Genomic DNA, 20,758 nt, shown 5'->3' on the forward strand with positions numbered 1-20,758 from the left:
CATTTGTAGAAACTGTTATATGTTTTTTAAGAGTGTGTTTGTTACAAACACATTTGTAAATCATTGTTTTTATTTGAAATAAGCTGCTCTGGTCCATAATAGTCAATTAAATTGGTTGACTAAAGTTTTTCTTTTTTGTGATGTCAGAGAACCAAAACCAAAACCTTTCATTATTGAGTCATCCTGTTTTCTCATTGCCGTTGAGAAGCACACTCATAACATGAGGCCATCACTGTTTGGTGTTTGATAGACTCCTGGAGTTCTGCTCAGATATTTCAGCTTTTGACTCGTCACATTAGAGCATGATTTCCATTGTGTCTTGAGTGCTCTTTGAATATAATATAGTAAACTTCAAGTGGACTTTACTCAGAATACCTTGGGCCAAGCTACACTGACATAAAGACCTGGTTGGCAGAGAGAAGCTCAAATAGTTATCTTTTGACAGGTTCTTCCGTCACTGCAGAGGACTTTGCAGTCCTCCCTGACCAAGGACTGATTTGCTCAAATGCTCAGTTTAGCTGGATGGTAAGATCTTCAAACAGTCGGCCACTTTATCATGTATGAGTTATTATCATAGAGCTTTGCGGGGGTTATTTAGGGAGCATGGACTGGGTTTTTTAATGACTTTGCTTTTTAAACTGTATAAAATCCCATCAGTTTGTAATAGCAAGGCATTTAATGTATGTTTAATGTATGTTTATGTGTCAAATTTAATTCATTACTCAACTGCGTGAGTAATGAATACAAAAAGTGAAGGGGATTCAACAGCTGCAGGCTGTAATGTGTGAAGGAAGTGACTCGTCATAGGCATGGGAATAATAATGAAAGTTTTAAAAACAGTAATATAAACTCTATAGAACAAATTTGAGTCAAGATTTTGGGCTTTTGGGGATGATTGCCAAATACAGACATTGTCAAATCAACATGAGTGAAGATGAGTTAAGTTTGCAAATAAGCTGTTGAGAAAACAGCAAAAAGTTCAGCTGCCATCTGTTAGCTGCTCACAGTGACCTCACAGGACAGAGAGCACAGGCTACATACTGCACATTATCATATGAGATGATTACATTAAAGCAAATGCTTAAATTTATCTTCCATTAAAATGTACTATAAACACAAACATGCTATAGACTAGATGTATACTTACATACAGTAGCTAGATACAAACACCAGTCATATACAGTACACAGCACACCTTATGGCTGAAGGCGCCCACTCCATAACCAAAGGAAGGAAGGACATGAAGGCTTTTGAGAGCAAACATATAAACCTGACAGAGACGCTGACAAGAAAAACTGCACACTGCTGTAAACAGATGGGAGCCCTGGATGCAGAGCTACCAGGCTCTCTCTCTCTCTCTGCTCTCAGGCTCTGGCAAGGGTTCAGCAGTTTTATTGAGCAGAGGGGGAAAGTATGGAAGCTGTCAGTGGCCATATGATGCTGCCTCTGCAGTTTACACACAGAGACAGACCTTGAGATTGATGGCAAGGACACAGAGACATAAAAGGGTTCTCCTACAGATAAGTGAATGTGAAACACAGGGTTAAAGGTGGAGGTAAGCAATAGCTTTAAAACTAGACAATGTACTCCATCATTCCTCCAAAATATAATATTATATTAAAAAAAAAAGAAACACACACACAAGAGAGCATATTGAGCCTCCATGGGATGAGCCTAAACAAGCCTGATCCATGTCCCTGTGCCAGAACCCACAGGACACTGCCAAAGGTTCATGCCCTGATGGGTCAGACGGTTTTTTTGGCAGCATGTGAGGATTTAAATATTATTAGTCAGACAAATTAAAAGTACAGTGAAAGTCTCAAATAACAGTGAGACTTGGTGGTTCATTTTCCTTTATTGTTTGCTGTGTTGCTACTTCACCTGTAGTTTTGTAGTGTTGTTTGTGGTAAAGGTCAGTACTGTCTCCACCAGTTGGCTGACCTAGATTTAAAAGGCCCCTTTATGTGTTCATATGATGATGCACCCGTTTGTGTGTGTGTGTGTGTGTGTGTGTGTGTGTGTGTGTGTGTGTGTGTGTGTGTGTGTGTTTGTGGGTTGGTGGGTGGCCTGTCTCTGTATAATCCCTCTGGTAGAATTTGGTTTCAAGCATAAGTCAGAGAACAGTCACAGACACAGTTTGCAATACGCCTGACCTACATCGGCTGCTTACAGTGTGCTTAAGATGACACATGAAGTCACACTTACTGTATCTCTCTGAAAAATATCTGCTTTCCAGAGCATGTTTGTGTGTGTATGTGTATGTGACTGTAGTTTGCTTAAACAGACATGCACACACTGAAGTTCAACAGTTTAGTGATGACAGTAGTTTCGCAGAAATGCTGCTGTCATATTACGGCAAAGATTAGATTAAGCTTCTGTCACCAGGCAGCGTCTCATCAGGTGGTTAACTGGAGAGGTATAATCGCCGTACACGTACACACAAACAGCCATGTGCGCAGACACACACAGACACACGCGGTAACAAAGCAGGCAGTGAGACATAGAGAGTTGACATGCCTGACATGTCGTGTAAAAGCACAAAAATAGGGCGGAAACCATATTTTACATATAGATGCTATGTACGCAAATATACCTACGCAAGGAGAAACACACGCACGCATTCACATACACACACCTCCCTCACTCAGGGCTATTTTCAGCAATGTGGCAACAGTAATTAAAGGTGTGACAGCCAGACAGGTAGAGGTGATGATAATGGGCCGCAGCTATTTCTGTTCTCCACCCTCCTGCTCCTGAGCTCTCTGTCTTCTCCCTCGGTCTCTCTCACTAGCTCATATCTTTTTATTTTTCACTGCCAAACACTCACCTCTGGTCCAGGTGGGACCGAAATGTTCTAGTGCACACACTCCAACACATGCATGTTTGTGTCCTTACACACACTCCCTTTTCTTGTCTCTCCCCCTTCGCCTCTTCCTGGAGTCTCTCACACCATATCGCTTTTTCTCTCACCTTTCAAAACTGCACTTTCTTTGTTCCCTTTGTCTGTTTTGGCATTGTCTCTATATGTATAAATAGGGATTGCAACTATTTCCAACAGCAGCACTCATTTTCACAGTTTTGCAAAGGGGTGAAGATGGCAACTGAGATACACAGTGTTAAAAAAGCACTTTAGTACATGAGAGTCTATTAAGGTGATGTCGTAGCCTTTGATATGGGGCTTGCAGGCAGCTAAACTTCACCAGATTTCTTAGAATGAGTCCCATCAATAGAGAAAACATGTAGAAAATACATAAATATTGTACTTCCTGTTAAAACATTTGGCAAATTGATTTTTCCCTCACTCTTGCAGGGAAGCAAACAGTACATTCAGCATTTGTGTGCTGTCACCTTGCATAGCTGATGTGGTGAATGTGTAGGTCAAGAGTTTACAGATGCAGCAGACGCAGCCCCTCTAACCACCAAATGTCCACAGACCTTTAAAAAGACTAAAGTGGGTTGGTAAGTAAAAAAGGTGGAAAGTTTTGTTCTCCTTATCTTTTCTCAACTTTTTGCTGGGTAAGTGAGTGACATCAGCAGCGATGCGTCTGTCCACCGAACTAAACACTCACTTAGCTGCTGTGGTCTCCAGAGGCATCTGTATCTGGCTCTTTAGCTGCTAAATGTTCCGCTGTGTTCAGCAGCTGGTCTCTAAATGTGTCTGCCTGTTGTTTGGTGCTCGACAGGTGCATATGATGTTATTTTAGAGCAAAGTTTGAGAAGAGAGTTAATCAGTAAAGTTGTGAGCCATAAAAACTAAATGATGATGAAGTGTTGACAGAGCTGACAGGGATGAAGGTTGGTGGAAAATTCTCCAGTTGGGCTCAGCATTATGAGAGAACCCCTTCACTATGTAAAATTATTGATTGATGTTATAAAAAGGAACCAGTGAAGTTATTAAAAACTAAATGGAGTTTGCTGCCTAATGCATTTGTAGATTTCGATGATCCTTTTGTCACTTAAGCCAAGCTTGGGTCGATACTGAGATGTGATGTTTTAGTTAATCAGACAATGTATTAAATGAAGCCTAAATATAAGGGCCACTCATTATAAACAGAATTTAATTTAGGCGTCTCATTTCTTATAGTTGTATCATTGCAGGTCTTTTAAGGTGAGACGCAACACGAGTCACTGGGCAGAAACTAAGCACTAATAGATTGAATCAGTCATTTCTGCGTTTGCCCTTGAATGTGACTTTCATCTGATGCCAGCCACACAACTCATGACTGCCAGACCTCATTTTCTAAACCTTCACCTTAGTTCAAACAATAGTGCAATAAATACAAGAGTATGAATGTGCTTGTACAGTCATGTGATAAAGAGTGATTTCTCAGGATTCTCTGCACTCCACTAAAAAAATTAGATACATCTTTGCTGCTTCCATAGGAATTAAGGGGTAAATAGCAGCAAGGGGCTACTTATTGAGTGCAGTTGATTAATTGGTCATCAGTGAGTGTAAGTGTCTCTATAAAAGTGGAGGTTTTGGCAGTTAGCAAGCCTGGAGCATTCGGGTGTTTGTGGATGTCGTCCCAGGGGTGGACGTCCGAGCCAATTCACCCCAAGCTCAGACTAATGTTCAGAGAAACTGCAAAAAACTGAGGAGCTACATGTCAGGCTCTACAGGCCTCAGTTAGGATGGTAAATTTTAAAGTTAACAACAGTACAATTAGAAAAAGACTGAACAGTTATCGTTCATTTGGAGAAGTTCCCGGGGAAAAAGCCTCTTCCCTGTATAAAAAACAGCAGCATGGGTAAGGTTTGCAAAGTTGCATCTGAACAAAGCACAAGACTTCTGCAGCAATGTCCTTTGGACAGACGAGACCAAAGTGGAGATGTTTGGCAATAATACATAGACACCTAAGAAACAACCTAATACAGCATATCAGCACAAACACGTCATGTCAACCACACAAAATTGCAAACTGACTGGAGAACTCTTGTTTAAAAAGAGTTCTCCAGCCCTACTGTTGCTTTCCAAAAATCAGAGATCCATTTCAGGATCACAGCAGAGTGTTGAGGTTCTGCCTCTAAGGGTTTACTCACACTGGGCATGGTTGCCTTGTTCTTGCGCCCAAGCACAATTGTTCCACTTCCCCACTGGCCTGCGCTCACACTGCAACAAGTACACTTCAGATTGTCTCAGCATCTTAACTCTTCTGTTTTGCACTCACACGCTCTCTTTTTCATGCACACACATACTCACAAAAAGCACTCTTGCAGAGCACAATGAGGCTGATGGCTTTATGCATTTAGTGGCTTAATTGGGCCATTTGCAAAGCAATTACACACTGTCCACTCACGTAGTTCTGTTAACTGCTTTACATAGATGTCTGAGGAGGTATTTGCATTACGTGCTCTCCAAACAGGGCATGGTACTCAGCAATCAGTCTTTAACCAAACTTTAGGGGTACAGATCAGACAGAGGGAGTAAACTCTGAAGTTGCATGGTCTTAACAACGTAAAGCCCTTAAGATGGCTGCTGATGTAAAGTGGAGCTACATAAATAAAACTGAACTGAATTGTATTATTTCTGTGTGTGAATGCTGGTGTGTTTGTATGTGTGTCCATGTACTTGCAGGCATGTCTTACCCATTCACATGTGTATCTGACAGCCCGTGTCAGCATTTTTATCTACACATGCAGCTGGAGCTGAAATCTGTATAAATGTGTCTCCTTGTATGTCACTATAAACATGTCATCACTTCACTTCACTGGTTTCCAGACTGGTCCACATTTTGCATATTATTTGTCATCTGGAGCGAGATATATTCTCCCCAATCTGTTAAACCTAAATTAATTTCACCCCTTCCATCCACCACAGAGGAGTCATGGTGTTGGCTCTGAAATAACCTGAGCTTTTAAAGGACTGTCAAATGTCCTCTACAACAACAGCAGCTTGTCACGAGGTCATCACATCAGTGCTTTTGTTGTCTTAAACTGGAGACACACACACAGACTGTTGAGCCAATAGTAGTGACTCATCAGATGGAGATGGACTGAGTCTGATCCAGTTTGAGTCAGTGGGTGTTAACAGTCTGCAGATGTTTTATGTGCCTTCTTTAATCTTCATGTTCACTTGCTACCAGTCATTGTCATGTTCGATGTTTGTGGCTGACATCTACACAACCAATTGCATCACTTTTGTGTTGGTTACAACCCTATACTCATCTTCACCACATGTTTTTTTGTTTTTGAGGAATTTGTCTTCCTGAATAAACCAAAACTATTTATTGTGTCATCTAGTAGTCTACTATTCTATGTGCTCCTTCCTGATTTTCAAAGACTGAAAGGTTCAGGAAGTCTTCAATTGTATCTCATAGTGTACTACTGTGTTAAAGTTTCTAATTAGAGATAAAGTATCAGAATTTCAGGAGCGGGACCACGCCTCCAAACATGCTCCTTTTGGATCTTATCTATACATGTTCCCCCAGTTCTATAAGCTGTTCATTCTCGTTTACGTGCCCCACCCTCCCTCCCCTTTTAATTCTTTAACTTCTTCACTTTTAGTACATGGGGATCTGCCAGACCCATGAGCCACTGCCAGTCCCCTTCGAGGCCTTCCCCAAACCACAGCTCAATTCATATCCAAGCCATTCACCTTTACCTTCTAAAATGCTGTCAAACCTAAAATGAAGACATGGGCCCAGCTAGTGAATTGGTTTAAAATTGTATTTTTGAACCAACAGGCTGATTCTCAAAGAGGTATTAGAGGAAAACTTGCCATATCTCAGCATGGTGGGCAGCATGTCCTAAAAAATTTGAGGAAGCTGGACAGGAAGAGGTCAAAGAAGAAGTGTCAGGCCTGAAAACCATTCAAGAACAAGCAAAAATCAGACCTAAGAGATGCATCCGTACATCAGTTGATCCAGCTCTTCACTGAAGCCTCATGAGAAATGGATCCAGTGGAAGGTTGGCGGTCAAGAAGCCATCGTTAATGAAAAGAAACAGGGACAAAAGGCTGTTGTGCCTAATTACATAAGAACTGGGCTGAAAATCAGTGGCAACAGGTCTAATGGAGTGAATAATGCAAATGTGAAATTTCTGGTTAAGTTTGGAGGGGATCATTCAGCTAATGAATAGGAGCAAATGATACATTTTTATGACAGGCTGTTTGTAGAAACTGTGCCTAAAAATACAATTTTAAATAGGTTCTTAGCTAATGGGTCCATTATGTCTAACAACTAAAAATGGATGAAAAAGAAGCCAATGTCCAAAAAACCCCTTTAGAAAGACCTTTAGAAAACCTGGAGAGCTATTGCTCAAGAAGGAAAAGGAACCATCTGTAAAACACACTCATGGTTTGAACAGTACCATCAGGAAGCACCATCGGATTTTAATCCAACATGCCATACTATCACTGTACCACTTTTCCTAGCAAAGTATAGACCTTTGTTACCACCACAATGTTGTAATCATACGTTACTCTGAATCTTCTCAAAATATAAGTTCGTGCTCCTGTAGGAGTGTTATAAAACAACCATTGTGTACTTGGAAGTCCACATATTGTAAATTTATGTATTGTGTATATTTGTGGATGCATGTGTTACTGTCTGTGTTTGGAAATGCTAGCATACTTCCACATCACAAGCAGACCCCCTACTGTAATGCTGAGACGCATCAAAGCATCTGCAGAATCACTTCAGGCTGTCTAATATCAAACCCCCCTGCTGTGGCTCATATGCCAAAGGTGAAGCTCTGCATGTCAGGGAAAGCGAGATAATGGGACAGTTTGCCGGGATGGAAGCTTTAAGGACATTTCCAGAAGTGAAGAAGTTGTCTGGTGTGACAACGCAAGCTGCTTGATTGCACTGACGTCAGTCAAGATGAAAACTTGAACCACATCTCCACTTTTCCATAAGTGAATTTTAAAACAGTTAAAAATGATATACTATAAAGAGGAGTAAATGTGAAAAACCGCCAGTACATGTATAGTTTCAGCTACCTAGTGATAATTTGCATAATTGCTTCAGAGCTTTAACCTTTCAGCATTTTTCTCAACTTCCTCAATCGCATACCCAGCCTTAATATTTGCTTTTTTTCCACGATGAAATGAAGGAGCGAAGGAAAAAGGAGGAATGATGAAGGTGGAGACCAGCCACCATGTTATGGGTTTGAGTGAAAGGCAATGGACCCCCACGGTGGAGTGCCCGCTCCCCTGCATTAGACTATAGAACATGCTATCATTTTCAAATAAACCTCCGTCTCCCTCATGGTGAGAGTCTGTGTGTATTCATCTGTGTTACGTTTCATATGTGATCTGTGTTATCAGTGATGTGACAACATATAATTCACCCCCTGTTCAAGTACTGACATGCATTCAGGAGACACACACTAGTGAATATGTGTACTGCTTTGCATGAACACTGGATTGCACTCCTTGCTCTCCTGTAGGTCTCTATGAATTTCTATTTCTGAGATTCAATGCATCTTTGAAAATAAACAGCAAGCTTGTGGGTGTGAAGATAAGCCTGCAATTATCATCAGTATCATTGGCTTTGCTAACGTCAGAATATCAAGGAACAAACAAGCAAACTGGAACTAATCAAAGAATGAATTCACTGAAAAATTGTTTTATTCTGGTTTATAGAATCAAAGCTTCTGCTGCTGAGTGAGTGTGAGTGTGCTGTAGTGATTATCTCAAGAAGTCAATCCGTATGTGCAAGAGAACAGTTCAAGGTTTATTAAATGTACTGTAACATGTCTACTTTTACATTAATATTATTATAGCATATATATCATAGTGGGTACAAATATGATTATTTGATTATTTTATGAATTTCAAAATCCACATATAACAAATTATTTCCACATTGTTAAAGTTATATAAAAATAGACCCATGCTAGGTCCACAATGGCCAGTATCAGTACCATGACTGTAAGTACGTAGTTAATTGTAAGTAAGCTTATTTAATAAGTGCTTTTCATAGACAGTCACACAGTGCTGTACACAAAAAGAGAGGAGTGGTGATAGTTTTGAGTGTCTTTGGGCAGGTTTTCAACTTTTCTTTGTGTTGTAGATTTTGCATTCAAACACCAAAAGAAAGATGGCTTGTGTTGGTGTCCTCATTAGGATAAGGATTTGTGTCAGTGTGTGGGACTGTAACCCAAAGTTCTTATTGTTAACTGGTAATTATTTGACAATGTATTTTAGGACATGTTACTAACTAATGCAAAAGAAATGTAATAAGTAGTGTAACATATTACATTCTCCAGGGAGTAATTAATGTGTATTACGTTCCGTGAGTCGTTTGGTACCGGGCCACGAGAGTTGAGGCTCAGGTGTGAAATTTATGGTTTTCAAGGTTTCTATCGGTTTTTATTGTTATATTTTTTATCGTTTTTCCATTAACTCGGTTTCCCTGGTTCTTTTTCCATGTGTTATGAATAAATCTTCCTTTTTTGTACTGGTACTGGTTTTATTTTGTTGTATTTATCCGTGACACCTTAAAGGCCGGTCCGTGAAAATATTGTCAGACATGAACCAGTCCGTGGTACAACGAAGGTTGGGGACCGCTGGTCTAAAGGGTCTTTGCATCGCTATTACCTGACTGTATGTGTGACCTTAGGACCACTGTTCACTTTCTACTCTCCTTCCAGAGTAGAAACCTGAAGGTTAGACAAGCTGAAAGCACAGACGAAGCGGGTTCTTCATCTGAAAAGAATAGTAAACAAAGAGCAACACATGAATAGTTAAAAAAGAAAAGACTAGCCTTTGGGACTGTCCTTTCTTTGGCACTAAGATGCAATAAATATTTCTTCCACCTACACCAGAGTCCCTGAAATATTTTTTTCCCACAGGGGAAACATGGTCTTGTGACAATTTCCACAACACTTATAAAATATTAGTATTGCGTAAAACCAATTCAAAATGCAGTAGCAGCTCTTTCATAGGAGCCAGAACATTACACATTTAGTACAATATAAATAGTAACACACTTAAAAATGTAATGACATGTATATTGCATGTGCATGGTAAATTCAACATATGTGTTCATGGATATCATAATAGTTGTCTACATTGCCTTTAAATGTTTTTTTTGTTGTTGTTATTCTCAAGACAAATTAATTTGTGATCAAACAGCACCAAGAAACCTGAATTACACAAGAAGAAAAGAAGAAAATTAGAAACAAATGTGCTCTGAAATGGTAAATGTTCAGTGTCAGAAATGTGAAATTACAGCACTGAAAGCTCTCAATATCAGTAGGAGTACTGATACAGTACAGGACAACTAAACAAGTAAAAAACAAAATAATTGCAAAAATCCTTTAAGAATAATTGAATTCAAAAAAAGTAAATCAGACATCAAGAGTTTCTCCTTTTATATCATATCTTATTCTCTTTCATCATCACGTGTGCGTTGATCATTTATAACAAGAGCAAACATAAAGGGGATCACTAATATACCACAAATACCATACAGTATATAAACATGAAGCACTGTGAGCATATCATACCAACACATTCACACATTAAACAGAAATATAAAATGCTCAGAGTTTTTTTTAAAATAATGTTTCATGTATTTACATTTATATAATTTTGGAACTCTAAAATAAACCCAAACAAAACAGTAAAACACTGGGCATCACACTTTATATTGTCAAAAACACTGATCAGTTCAACATTTTGTTTGGAAAAAGTGCCAAATAAATTGGATCATTGTTATTATATTGTTTATTTCCTCATTATTTTCAAGAACTAGTAGCTCACATATCAGTTTTCACATTCCATATACATTCAAAACTGACAAAACCAGGGATTTATCTTTGGCATGCAGTTAATCTTCTATATAATGAATATAATGTTTCTTTAGGAGATGCTGGGCTATGAATGAAACAATCAACAATTTTCAGTAGTTACCTTCCATAACTCTCCTATCTCGATCAATTTTCTATTTCCTTTTTTTTGTATAGTTTTATACATTCAAACGCAAACTGTGCTGCGCAGTCTGGGTTTATAAAACCAACATTTAATACCAACACTGTCATTGTTTTTTTTCCCCACTATACTGTGGGACTTAAGCCAAATACAGCCTTTAAACTCCCGTTATTGTAACACTTTTGATTTTGATGGAATAATTCCTGATTGTTCCAAACATTTTGCATAAGCTAAATGTGTACCTAAGTTTTGATGTTGTGCTTGGATGATTTTTGTACTTAATTTTGGCGATACACATATCCTGTACCAGCATGAAAATGCTTGTAAAATATCAACAGTTTGATTTTTCATGGGAATGAATCCCTGAAAAATCCTGAGAAAAGTTCCAGAGCAGTAGCACAAACATAATGTGTGTAAGCTTGACTAGCACTAAATACAGTAGTAAATCTTTCATGGTTGTAGCCTGCACAATATCCAAAGTTATTTCCGTAACATGGAGCTACAGTCATTGTAAATCCCACTATTATCAGCCAGCATTATATATTTGATGATCTATTGGTATCTACATTTATTGGCTGATGACTGGAAAATTTAAAAGTAAAGAAGAGAAGGGAGAAACACCCTTCAACCATGTTATAGTTTCCCCAACAAAGGGCGCTTGCAATTTCCCTTTTGGCAGTAAATGTGTTTGCAACATCAATGTTGCATTGGTGTTCAACTAGTCCAAGCAGAGTTGGGCAATGTACAAACAAGTAAATAAATAACTACACATAGCAACTATCAAGGAAATCTGTTTGTGTTTTGCGTGCCTGAAAGGAGAAAAAATATCAGCCGAAATATCAGAATATCTCATTTTTAAATTCACCCAATATTGGCATCGATCTTAAACGTTTCTCCTTTAACTTTGGTTACTGATTACTAGTTAAATTACAAGCAAGGAGACTGCATTGTCATTAGACAAATATCAAGTAAGTTTTTATACCTCTTTACTTGAACATTGTGTCTATGGTAAGACAAGATAAAAGTAATTTATATTTTGGGGGGTTATGTTGGAGTTAAAAGCACAAAAGTGTCAACAAGACCTTTGCTAAATTGCTGTAACAGATATAGGACCTGCCTAATAAGAACATCAAAATCAGTACAGCAGCATATGAACAAATAAACAAAGGTCAAAGCTCTTGAAGATCTAATATGCAAGTGTATGAGAACATAGAGACTGAGTGCCCTAATCAAATACTGAAACCTCAGCAATCAGTTGCATGTTTTTATGTGTAAGTGACTGCATAATGACTAACTGCACCCATCTACATAGGATATCAGTTTTCCAGTTACTTTAGGCTATAGGGAGAATTCCGAATGTATGTGCAGGTCAGAACTATCCAGGAAGTCTGTGGAAAAGACACTAGGGGGAGTTTGAAGAGCCAGTGATGGACTTCCCTCTTCTCTATCTCTTTCTGTGGTAAGATTCAACCAGTCCATACTGTCTAGCCCTTGCTCCCATGATGCCGTGTCTAAGGTATCCATGGGAGAAGGGGGGTGGTTCAGAATGCTGGAAGTGCACAGCATTTGGTTGTGAAGGTCATCAATCAAACTGAGTAGACCTCCGGGCTCCACCCCAAGAAGAGGCCTTCCAGTGGTGCTTTCAAGGAAGTCCTCAAGGCGCCCACTTCCATCATGACTAAGGTGTTGTTTCTGTTCTCTGGTGTCGGCCACAGTTTGAAACTCAGGCTGCAAAGAGGGGTCAGGGTGTGGAGTGCCACAGCTGGGGGGAATGGGGGGAGATGGGGGCAGCAACACCTGGAGTGGCGAGGGAGGAAGGGAAGAAGCAGAGGAGTCTCGATTAAGGCGGTTCAGAGAGAGGTCTGGTGGAGGCTTACAGGAGTTTTCTGAAAGGAAACACAAAGATCATATTAAAACAACAAAAATAGAAAGCACTCTAAACCAATTATTACGGTCAAAAGAAGATTATTTACATCTCTCTCTATTTCCATCTGCAGTAATTTATATTTAGTGGCTCGCTCTGTTCTGGAGCATATCTCTTTAGCCTTCCATGTGCATACATGGAAGGCTAAAGGCAGTGAGACCAACAGCATGACCCCCACACAGAACCCAGCAGGTATTAGTGACAACAAATCAAAACACTCCAGATTGAGTTGAAAATGACAATGAACATGTTGTTGAGGGCAAAAAGCTCAAGCATGATCCATCCATCCATCCATCCATCCATCCATCCATCCATCCATCCATCCATCCATCCATCCATCCATCCATCCATCCATCCATCCATCCATCCATCCATCCATCCATCCATCCATCCATCCATCCATCCATCCATCCATCCATCCATCCATCTCTAATGAGATCTTACCTCCTCTCCGCAAGATGATGTCAATGAAATCATCTTCATGATCTGTGTCCTGATGAGAAACAAAATGTTTAAATTACATATAGTGTTAATATATGTTGCAAATGCCTCATGTGAAAGCCCATGATGAAAAACATAGTTTAAAAAAAGGTACATTTTGCAACTGAAATGTCTTTTTTAATCATCATACTTTGTCATCAGGAGATGAGGCCGCTGTCTGAACAGAAGCAGGAGACACAGGACTAAACAAGTCATCCATATTTGGGCACACCTCCTGGCAGAGATAAGAGGAAGTGAGTGAAAATGAATGAAGAACTAAAAAGTTCCAAGTCCTGTTCCAGGCCCACCATGACAAATTATTCACATCAATGCTGGATTACTTACACTCTGAGAAGGAGATGAGGGGGTGGTTTTTCCTGAGGGAGCAGGCTCTTGGTCCCTGAAGAATGGCTGTAGACTGGGTGGTGCTGACAAACACTGAGCAGTGCCCTGGTGTGGTTTCTCTACAGACACTTGAAGTACTCCATTCTGTGTTTTCAATTAAAGAACAAAATTGGAAAGGACTGTAAGCACCGTAAAAGTAATAAAAGTCAGCAGTACTGATGTAGTTACCAGTAAATTTATTCATAAGATGTAGACAAGTTCTAAATCAAGTGTCACAGAAGGCATAACGAGACACGGAAAAATTGCTAATCAGGATACAGTGTTCCACTAAATCCTGACGTGTTTGAGGCAGGCTTTGGCCCAGTGACCACGCGCTCCAGCACACCTGCACTCGGCAGGATATACTCTGCATCTCAATTAGCCAGAATGCGATAGAGTCTTTGTTCTTCCTCCATTAACACCATAAATCATCGTAATGGAGGATGTCGTAGGAGTAATTAGCAAAGCAATAATAATCAGCATCAGGCTAGTGTCAGAGACTTATCAAGGACCGCTGTCATTGTTTCAAACAGCATACATCATTAATTTTCGATGCGATTGCACTCACTAGAGCAGTTCTCTCACACTCTCATGTTTCTCTATCTCTTTGTGGCGCATTAACAGACTTTTGTTTCAGCACTGGAGATGGCTCTGGGGGTGTGTGGTTTTAGCTGAGAATAAATTGTATAACTTGGTCTCATCAAATATAAAAAGGAATGGTACAAATATTTAAGAAAATTACTTCAGATCTTTTATAGGGAAACTTCATGGATAGCAAATAAAAAGATCCCAAAGATTTTGTTATTTTTCTCTCACTGTAGTCTAATACAGATAAATGATAGTTAAAAATGTTATATTGCTTAAAGCCTTGAAGATGATGCGCCTCTTGAGATCCTAGATTTGACAGATAATCTGTATACCTCACAGTCAGCAATTTTTTATTACTAAATTTTGCTACGAAAGAAATATGCTCTGAGCTAAAACCCACTCATAGTGGCATATTGATCATACTGATCTACTGTAAGAGCTGTGAAATGTAACACTTTAAGTTTTTCAATATAGTTACAGTGGGGTAAAAAATAATTTGACCCCTTGCTCAGAGCTTCAGCTCTCTCCACAGATTTTCTATAAGACTGAAGTCTGAAGACTGCCTATGGTACTCCGTGACCTGCTGGAAGACCCATTCATGATCCACCTTCAGTGTTCTGGCTGACAGAAGGAGATTGTCATCCAAGATTTTACTGTACATGGCCCTGTCCATTGGCCCCCTCATTGAAGTCGTCGTGTAGTATTAGCAGAAAAACAGCTCCAATGCAGAATGTTTCCACCTCCGTGCTTGACTGTAGCATTGGTGTTCATACTTAGCATTTCTCTTACTCCAAATATGGCAAGTTAAATTGATGCCAAATAGCTTGATTTTGGTTTCTTTTGACCACAGCACTTCCTCCCAAGCCTTCTCCAAATCATTCATATGTACACTGGCAAATTTAAGATGGGCCTGTACATGTGGATTCTTGAGCAGGGGAGCCCTTTGGGTGCTGCAAGATTTCAATCCATTACAGTGTAGCATGTTACCAATGGTGTTCTTGGTGACTGTGGTCCCAACTGCCTTCCGACCATTAACAAGCTCCTCCTGTGTAGATTTGGGCTGATACACCACCTTTCTCATGATTATTCTCACCCCATGAGGAAAGATCTTACATGGAGTGGCAGACCAAGAGGGATTGATGGTCATTTTAGATTTCTTCCATGGCACCTCAACAGGTCCTTACCTTGTGCCTTGTGCAGATTGACATCGTTTGACAACTCTTGGCTCATGGTGGTGGAGAGGTGGAGAGAGACAGACACCCTCTCTACTTTTAAAGATTAGGCCTAACACTTTCTGTTTTGATAAAACATACAGTTAGGGCTGGATCAGGTGACCCTGAATTCTCCCTTAGTTATGCTCCAGTAGGTTTAGGTTGCTGGGGGATTCCCATCATGACCTGAGTGTTTCTTCTTCTGTCACCTTTTTGACTCACTATGTGTTTATACACTTCTCTGCATGTAATTATTAGTTAGTAACAATTTCTGGCTCTCTTCCACAGTGTGTCTTTGTCCTGTCTTCATCCCTTCACCCCAACCAATCGTGGCAGATGCCTGCCCCTCCCTGAACCTGGTTCTGCTGGAGGTTTTGTCCTGTTGCCCAAGGACAGAACAACCAAGACTATCCAAGCCGGGGCTTGAACTGGCAACCTTCTGATTACAAGACGAACTGCCAACTCTTGAGCCACGATCGCCCCAAAGAATAATTGAATCAAAGAATCAAAGAATAATTTCTCCCATTGTATACACTACCTAAGTCTGGGCAACAAAATCATATCAGAAATGTCTTGTTTTAATCCTCACCTTAGTGTGCTTTTTCACAAACTTCACTTGCATGCTTTGCTGAGCTTTACTATCAGTTCTGGACAGCTTAACACGGTTGTGGCCTGGAAGTTTGGCTGGAGTAGACTGGAGTCGCTATAGGAACAAATGAGGTAGTTATCAATGTAAGAAGTGAATGGACAGCAAAGCAATGAAACTAATTTCATGCAGTCCAGCTCAATTACCAATGATCTGCTTATCTGTTTTTGGTCTGTCTTTGTACACCACCAACCTAAAAGCTACTCGCCTTCCTAATGCTTCTACAAAAAGGCCAGCCTTAAGTGCAACATCCACCTGTAGGATCTGAATACAGCTTTGCTGAGTTGAGCTTGATACTTTTTTGCAGAGATCAGTGCCTGTGTGGCCAACATTAATGCTGTATAGACTATATCACACTATATATTTATATAATAAATTAATCTATGTAAATATGACTGACAAAGCTTTTTTGAGTCAGTCTTTCTACATTTTAACACTAATGCTATCATTGCAAAACTTAGTAAAATTAATCTTCTTAAACATTATGTTGAGTATTGCAGTACTGTTTGATATTCTTTACATTTAACTATAATTGTAATTCTGTAGCTCAAAAAGCAACAAGATTGCCAGCACACTGAGTTTACGTACCTGCAGTGTAATGTGATTGGTTGCTTTTCCCTCAGCAGGGGCCTTTATTTTGTTTCCAGTCAGGTGATTGGTCAGCGCGATCAGAAAATGGTTACCGTTGGTGTCAGTGACCAGGGTTGGGGTGGAGTCAATCTTAAGGTGGTCCAGTGAGAAAGAGGCACTTGAGCCTGACTGCTGTTTCAGGTATGCTTGAGGCACCTGTTCAACAGAAAAGAGAACTTTTACGGGAGGAAACTCCACAGTCTAGTCTACACTTAGCTGCATGTTTCATACCAGCATGGCAACAAATTAACTTCTGTTTTGATTCATCATACTCAGTGCTTGCTAGATATGATTGTTATAATTATTCTCTTTATTCTAAATTCTTACCAGAGCTGGTTGTTCAGAATCATTCTTAACAGCAGAACTTTACAAGCAATGCAGTTTAATAAAACCCCCAAATACTGTAGATAAAACCCAGTCCTAACCTTAGATGGCTGCTGCTGCTGCTTCACCTGCTGTTTCTGCTGTTTGAGCACCTGTTGCTGCTTCAGCTGTATTTTGGTCTGAATCTGGATTTGCTGTAGTTGTTTAGTCTGTTGTTTAGTCTTCATTTGCTGTGGCAACATGTGTGACTTTTGTTGCTTCAGCAGAAGCTGTTGCTTCAGCTGCATCTGTTGCACGTGCTTTGACTGCTGATGCTGCTGTTGTGACTGCAGCAGCAGCTGCTTTTGCTGGTTTTGAGATTTTTTCTTTCTCTGCTGACAAAGTTTCTGCAGGTCATGTTGATTCTCCAGCGTCTGATTCTGGTTCTGGATGTTGTGCTGCTGCTGCTGTAGCAGGACTTTCTGTATGGTGTGTTGTTGAGCCAGCTGCTCCTCCTGTGTTTGGGTTGAGGACTGCAGCAATCCATGAGTGACTGGGCACTGGAAAGTTTTCTCAGGTTTAACTTCTTCTTCCTCGATTACTTCCTGTTTCACAATTACCTTGGTAATATCCATCTCTTGTGAAATAGGTGATTTTTGAGAGGGAAATCGATCAAAGTCCATTGAGAAGGCAACATCGGGCTCATCGAGAGGTTCTTCTTTTACCCCGAGAGGACTGATTGGCTCTGGAGCCTTTCCTCTGTCTCCATTTTCCAGCTGCATTTTTAACACCTCCACCAATCTCTGTTTCTGCCACAACATCCTGGTCAGCGCCTCTATCTGCTTATCTTTCTCCTGCAGCAATCTGTCTTTATCAACACTCAGTACAGGAGCTGTGCTCGTAGTGGCCGGGACACCTGAAGATACTGAGGAGTGTCTTTGCAGAGAGGCAGACTTTAAAGAGTATTGACAAGGAGCGGGAGTCGAGCATCGACGCTCTTTTTTAATGTTTGTGGAGAGCTGAGCAACTGAAGATGGCTGGAGGCTCAACTGGTTGAGAGGTGAACTCATCTATTGAGAGAAGAAATAGGTAATCTATAAGTGTAAAGCAAACTGTGTGTCTGCAGTTTAAATTATATAATGCTTCACCTTACAATATACAAGGTGCTGACAAATTAAAGGAAAAACCTGAATACCTATGGTTGAGTGCCTCTGTTACAGTGTGGGATCTGAGCGATCACCTTTATTCTGTCATTAAACATTTCTGCCTAATGCATCTAATGCATGGGCACTCTTCCAGGCTGATAGTGTCAGAGGGGCTGCTGAACAGTTGATGAGTACGAAAATAAGAGGAATCATGTGCTGTAGGATTTTTACAGAATTCAACCCATTTTGGTGACATGTCATGGTTTAACACAACGGTCCCAAACCCCCAGGCCACAGACCGGAACCGTTCCGTGAGTCATTTGGTACCAGGCCACGAGAGTTGAGGCTCGGGTGTGAAATTTATGGTTTTCAGGGTTTTTATTGGTTTTTATCATTATTTTTTTAGCGTTTTTAGCGTTAACTCTGTTTCCCTGGGTCTTTTCCTGTGTGTTATGAATAAATCTTCTTTTTTTTGGTATCGGTACTGGTTTTATTTTGTTGTATTTATCCGCAACACCTTAAAGGCTGGTCTGTGAATATTGTCAAATATAAACCGGTCCGTGGCGCAAAAAATTTGCTGCTGGTTTAACACCTCACAAAGCCATGTAAATTGGGTTTTCCTTTAATTTGTCATGCATATGTATTTCATGTTCATTCATTTTTTATGGTGGAACATGAGATTCACATCATGGATGTGCATCCAGAAAAACTGTGTGACGCTGTCATGTCAATGTGGACCAAAATCTCTGAGGAATGTTTCACTTTTTTACCATATAATGTTTATTATTGCTATGTTTATAATGATTGCTTTTGTTAAAATAATAAAATCTATCATATTCCACTTGTCAACTTCATTAGCAATATAAGTGTCTCATTATCAACACTTTGTGGTGTTTTAGTTTTTGGTTTGAATTTAGCTTGAAGGAAGTTCTGAGAGGAAGTGAACTTACATCACTATGACACTTATCTGTAATGCACACATTTCTTCAGTAAATTTCTGAAGTCCTCTAAGGTTTATTATAGCAACAAAAAGGTATTACCAGCTCCCCTAAGAGGTCACTGTTAAAGCTGATGTCTTCTGGACTCATGGCAGTCGGTGAGGGAATGAAGGAGACAGCTGAAGAGGCAAGGCTCCCATTGCAGGTCATGAACTGTTGAGGTTTTGCTGCATTTAGGCTCCCACTGCTGCCCGCTTCAGCTACACAAAAATGTAAAGAAAGGGTGGTATTAGACAGTTAACAGAAAGTTTATATACACTTACTATGATAACCTCTATGCGTGTATTGTTACTGGTGATGATGATTGCAGCGCTCTTGGATGATTTTCCTGCTCCTTCAGCCCCTGGCCCTGTGGTACACCCTGCTGTTGGAGAGGAGGTAGTGTCACTGCCTCGGCTTAGTTCCTGATATGTCCTCAGCCTCTCAATGAGGTCATTTTTGGTGCCGGAGACGGGCAAGTTACGCAGCTTTAATTCGGACTTCAGTTCCGCAACCTGATGTAAAGACAGCATTAAAAAAAGAATTGAGATAGAAGAAAAAGAGACGGGGAAAGCAAAGAGATTAGGATAAATTTGAAAGGGAAATCAAAACGAAAACAAGAAGAACAAGTAATCCATCACTGTCTCTTTGTTTGACTTTGCTGAGCTGGTTGGCTCCTTTCAATGAAAGAAACCTTGCAGGATTTTTTTTGCATGCATCACTTCACATCTCCCATTTACTCCATCTAAAGGGTACGGATGTCAGGCCAGCTGCTCCAGCCTCCCTCTTCTCTTAACCTTAGTCTCAGTTCAGGAGTGGTTTCAGGTGTACCATTCGAATGGACCAATCACCTTCAACTTCAACTCCACTACAACTCCAGATTGTAGAATCAGCTACTACAGCCAGTTAGTCTCATTTCAGCCTTTTGAATTAATCTGCAAATCTGCTTGTTTAACCCTGCCTCTCTCCAGCTCCAGCCTCACTCCAGCCCCCCTTCCACTCTATTGCTCAAGAGAAATCTCTGGATTCCCTGAACATATTGCTGCTGTGGCTCCCACGAGGTCACAGCCACACACTTGGCCCTCCCGTTACTACACACTTTTAATACATCACTTAACTCCAGCCTTTATTGATAGCCTTTATTTTACTGATAAATTGTCCATTCCTGCTATAAACCTAGCTTGGTTCTGACAGGTCATAGCACAGACAGATATTTATTTAGACTTTTAATTCTTTATTGAATGCTTATTATGCAGTCATGCATGTTACTCATATTATAAAAATGACACATAAGGTTGGAAAGGTTTCTCTGGGGCGTGCATGTCGCTGTGCAATTTACCTTCATTTCATCAAGGTTTGGAGGCAGAGACACTGGTTTCGTTCCACCTAGCGGGACAGAACTTAGACAGGTGTGGATGTAATGTTTAGAGAAGTCTAAAGGTGCACCAGCAGGTCGAGGTGGGGAGGAGGAGGTGTGCATAGACTTAGAGGAGGAAGATGGCTGCTGAGCTGTCTGGGATCTGCTGGGCAAAAAGACAGTGACACAAAAGTAAATCTTAACAGGTGCTCTTGAGTCCTGTAAACAGAAGTTTAT

At 40.2% G+C, this 20,758-nt stretch overlaps 1 protein-coding gene across 4 annotated transcripts in view; it reads right to left on the reverse strand.

The window, feature by feature from the left end:
* Positions 1 to 10,300: 10,300 nt before the first annotated feature.
* The window catches only part of LOC116318898 (myocardin-related transcription factor A-like), a 32,819-nt gene continuing 22,361 nt past the window's right edge, over positions 10,301 to 20,758 (reverse strand). For 3 of the 4 annotated variants that reach the window (XM_031738060.2, XM_031738064.2, XM_039610572.1), the window contains 10 exons: positions 20,504 to 20,687; positions 19,478 to 19,679; positions 19,228 to 19,385; positions 17,165 to 18,112; positions 16,698 to 16,895; positions 16,053 to 16,166; positions 13,626 to 13,769; positions 13,432 to 13,515; positions 13,245 to 13,293; positions 10,301 to 12,762 (listed from right to left, as the gene is read on the reverse strand). In XM_031738060.2, coding sequence (XP_031593920.1) covers positions 12,215 to 12,762; positions 13,245 to 13,293; positions 13,432 to 13,515; positions 13,626 to 13,769; positions 16,053 to 16,166; positions 16,698 to 16,895; positions 17,165 to 18,112; positions 19,228 to 19,385; positions 19,478 to 19,679; positions 20,504 to 20,687 — 2,629 coding nt within the window. In that variant the 3' untranslated portion in view covers positions 10,301 to 12,214. The remainder of the gene's footprint in view (positions 12,763 to 13,244; positions 13,294 to 13,431; positions 13,516 to 13,625; positions 13,770 to 16,052; positions 16,167 to 16,697; positions 16,896 to 17,164; positions 18,113 to 19,227; positions 19,386 to 19,477; positions 19,680 to 20,503; positions 20,688 to 20,758) is intronic. The other variant, XM_031738063.2, reaches the window with a different exon arrangement.

The sequence above is a fragment of the Oreochromis aureus genome, linkage group 4, assembly GCF_013358895.1.
Source record: "Oreochromis aureus strain Israel breed Guangdong linkage group 4, ZZ_aureus, whole genome shotgun sequence".
NCBI lineage: Eukaryota > Metazoa > Chordata > Actinopteri > Cichliformes > Cichlidae > Oreochromis > Oreochromis aureus.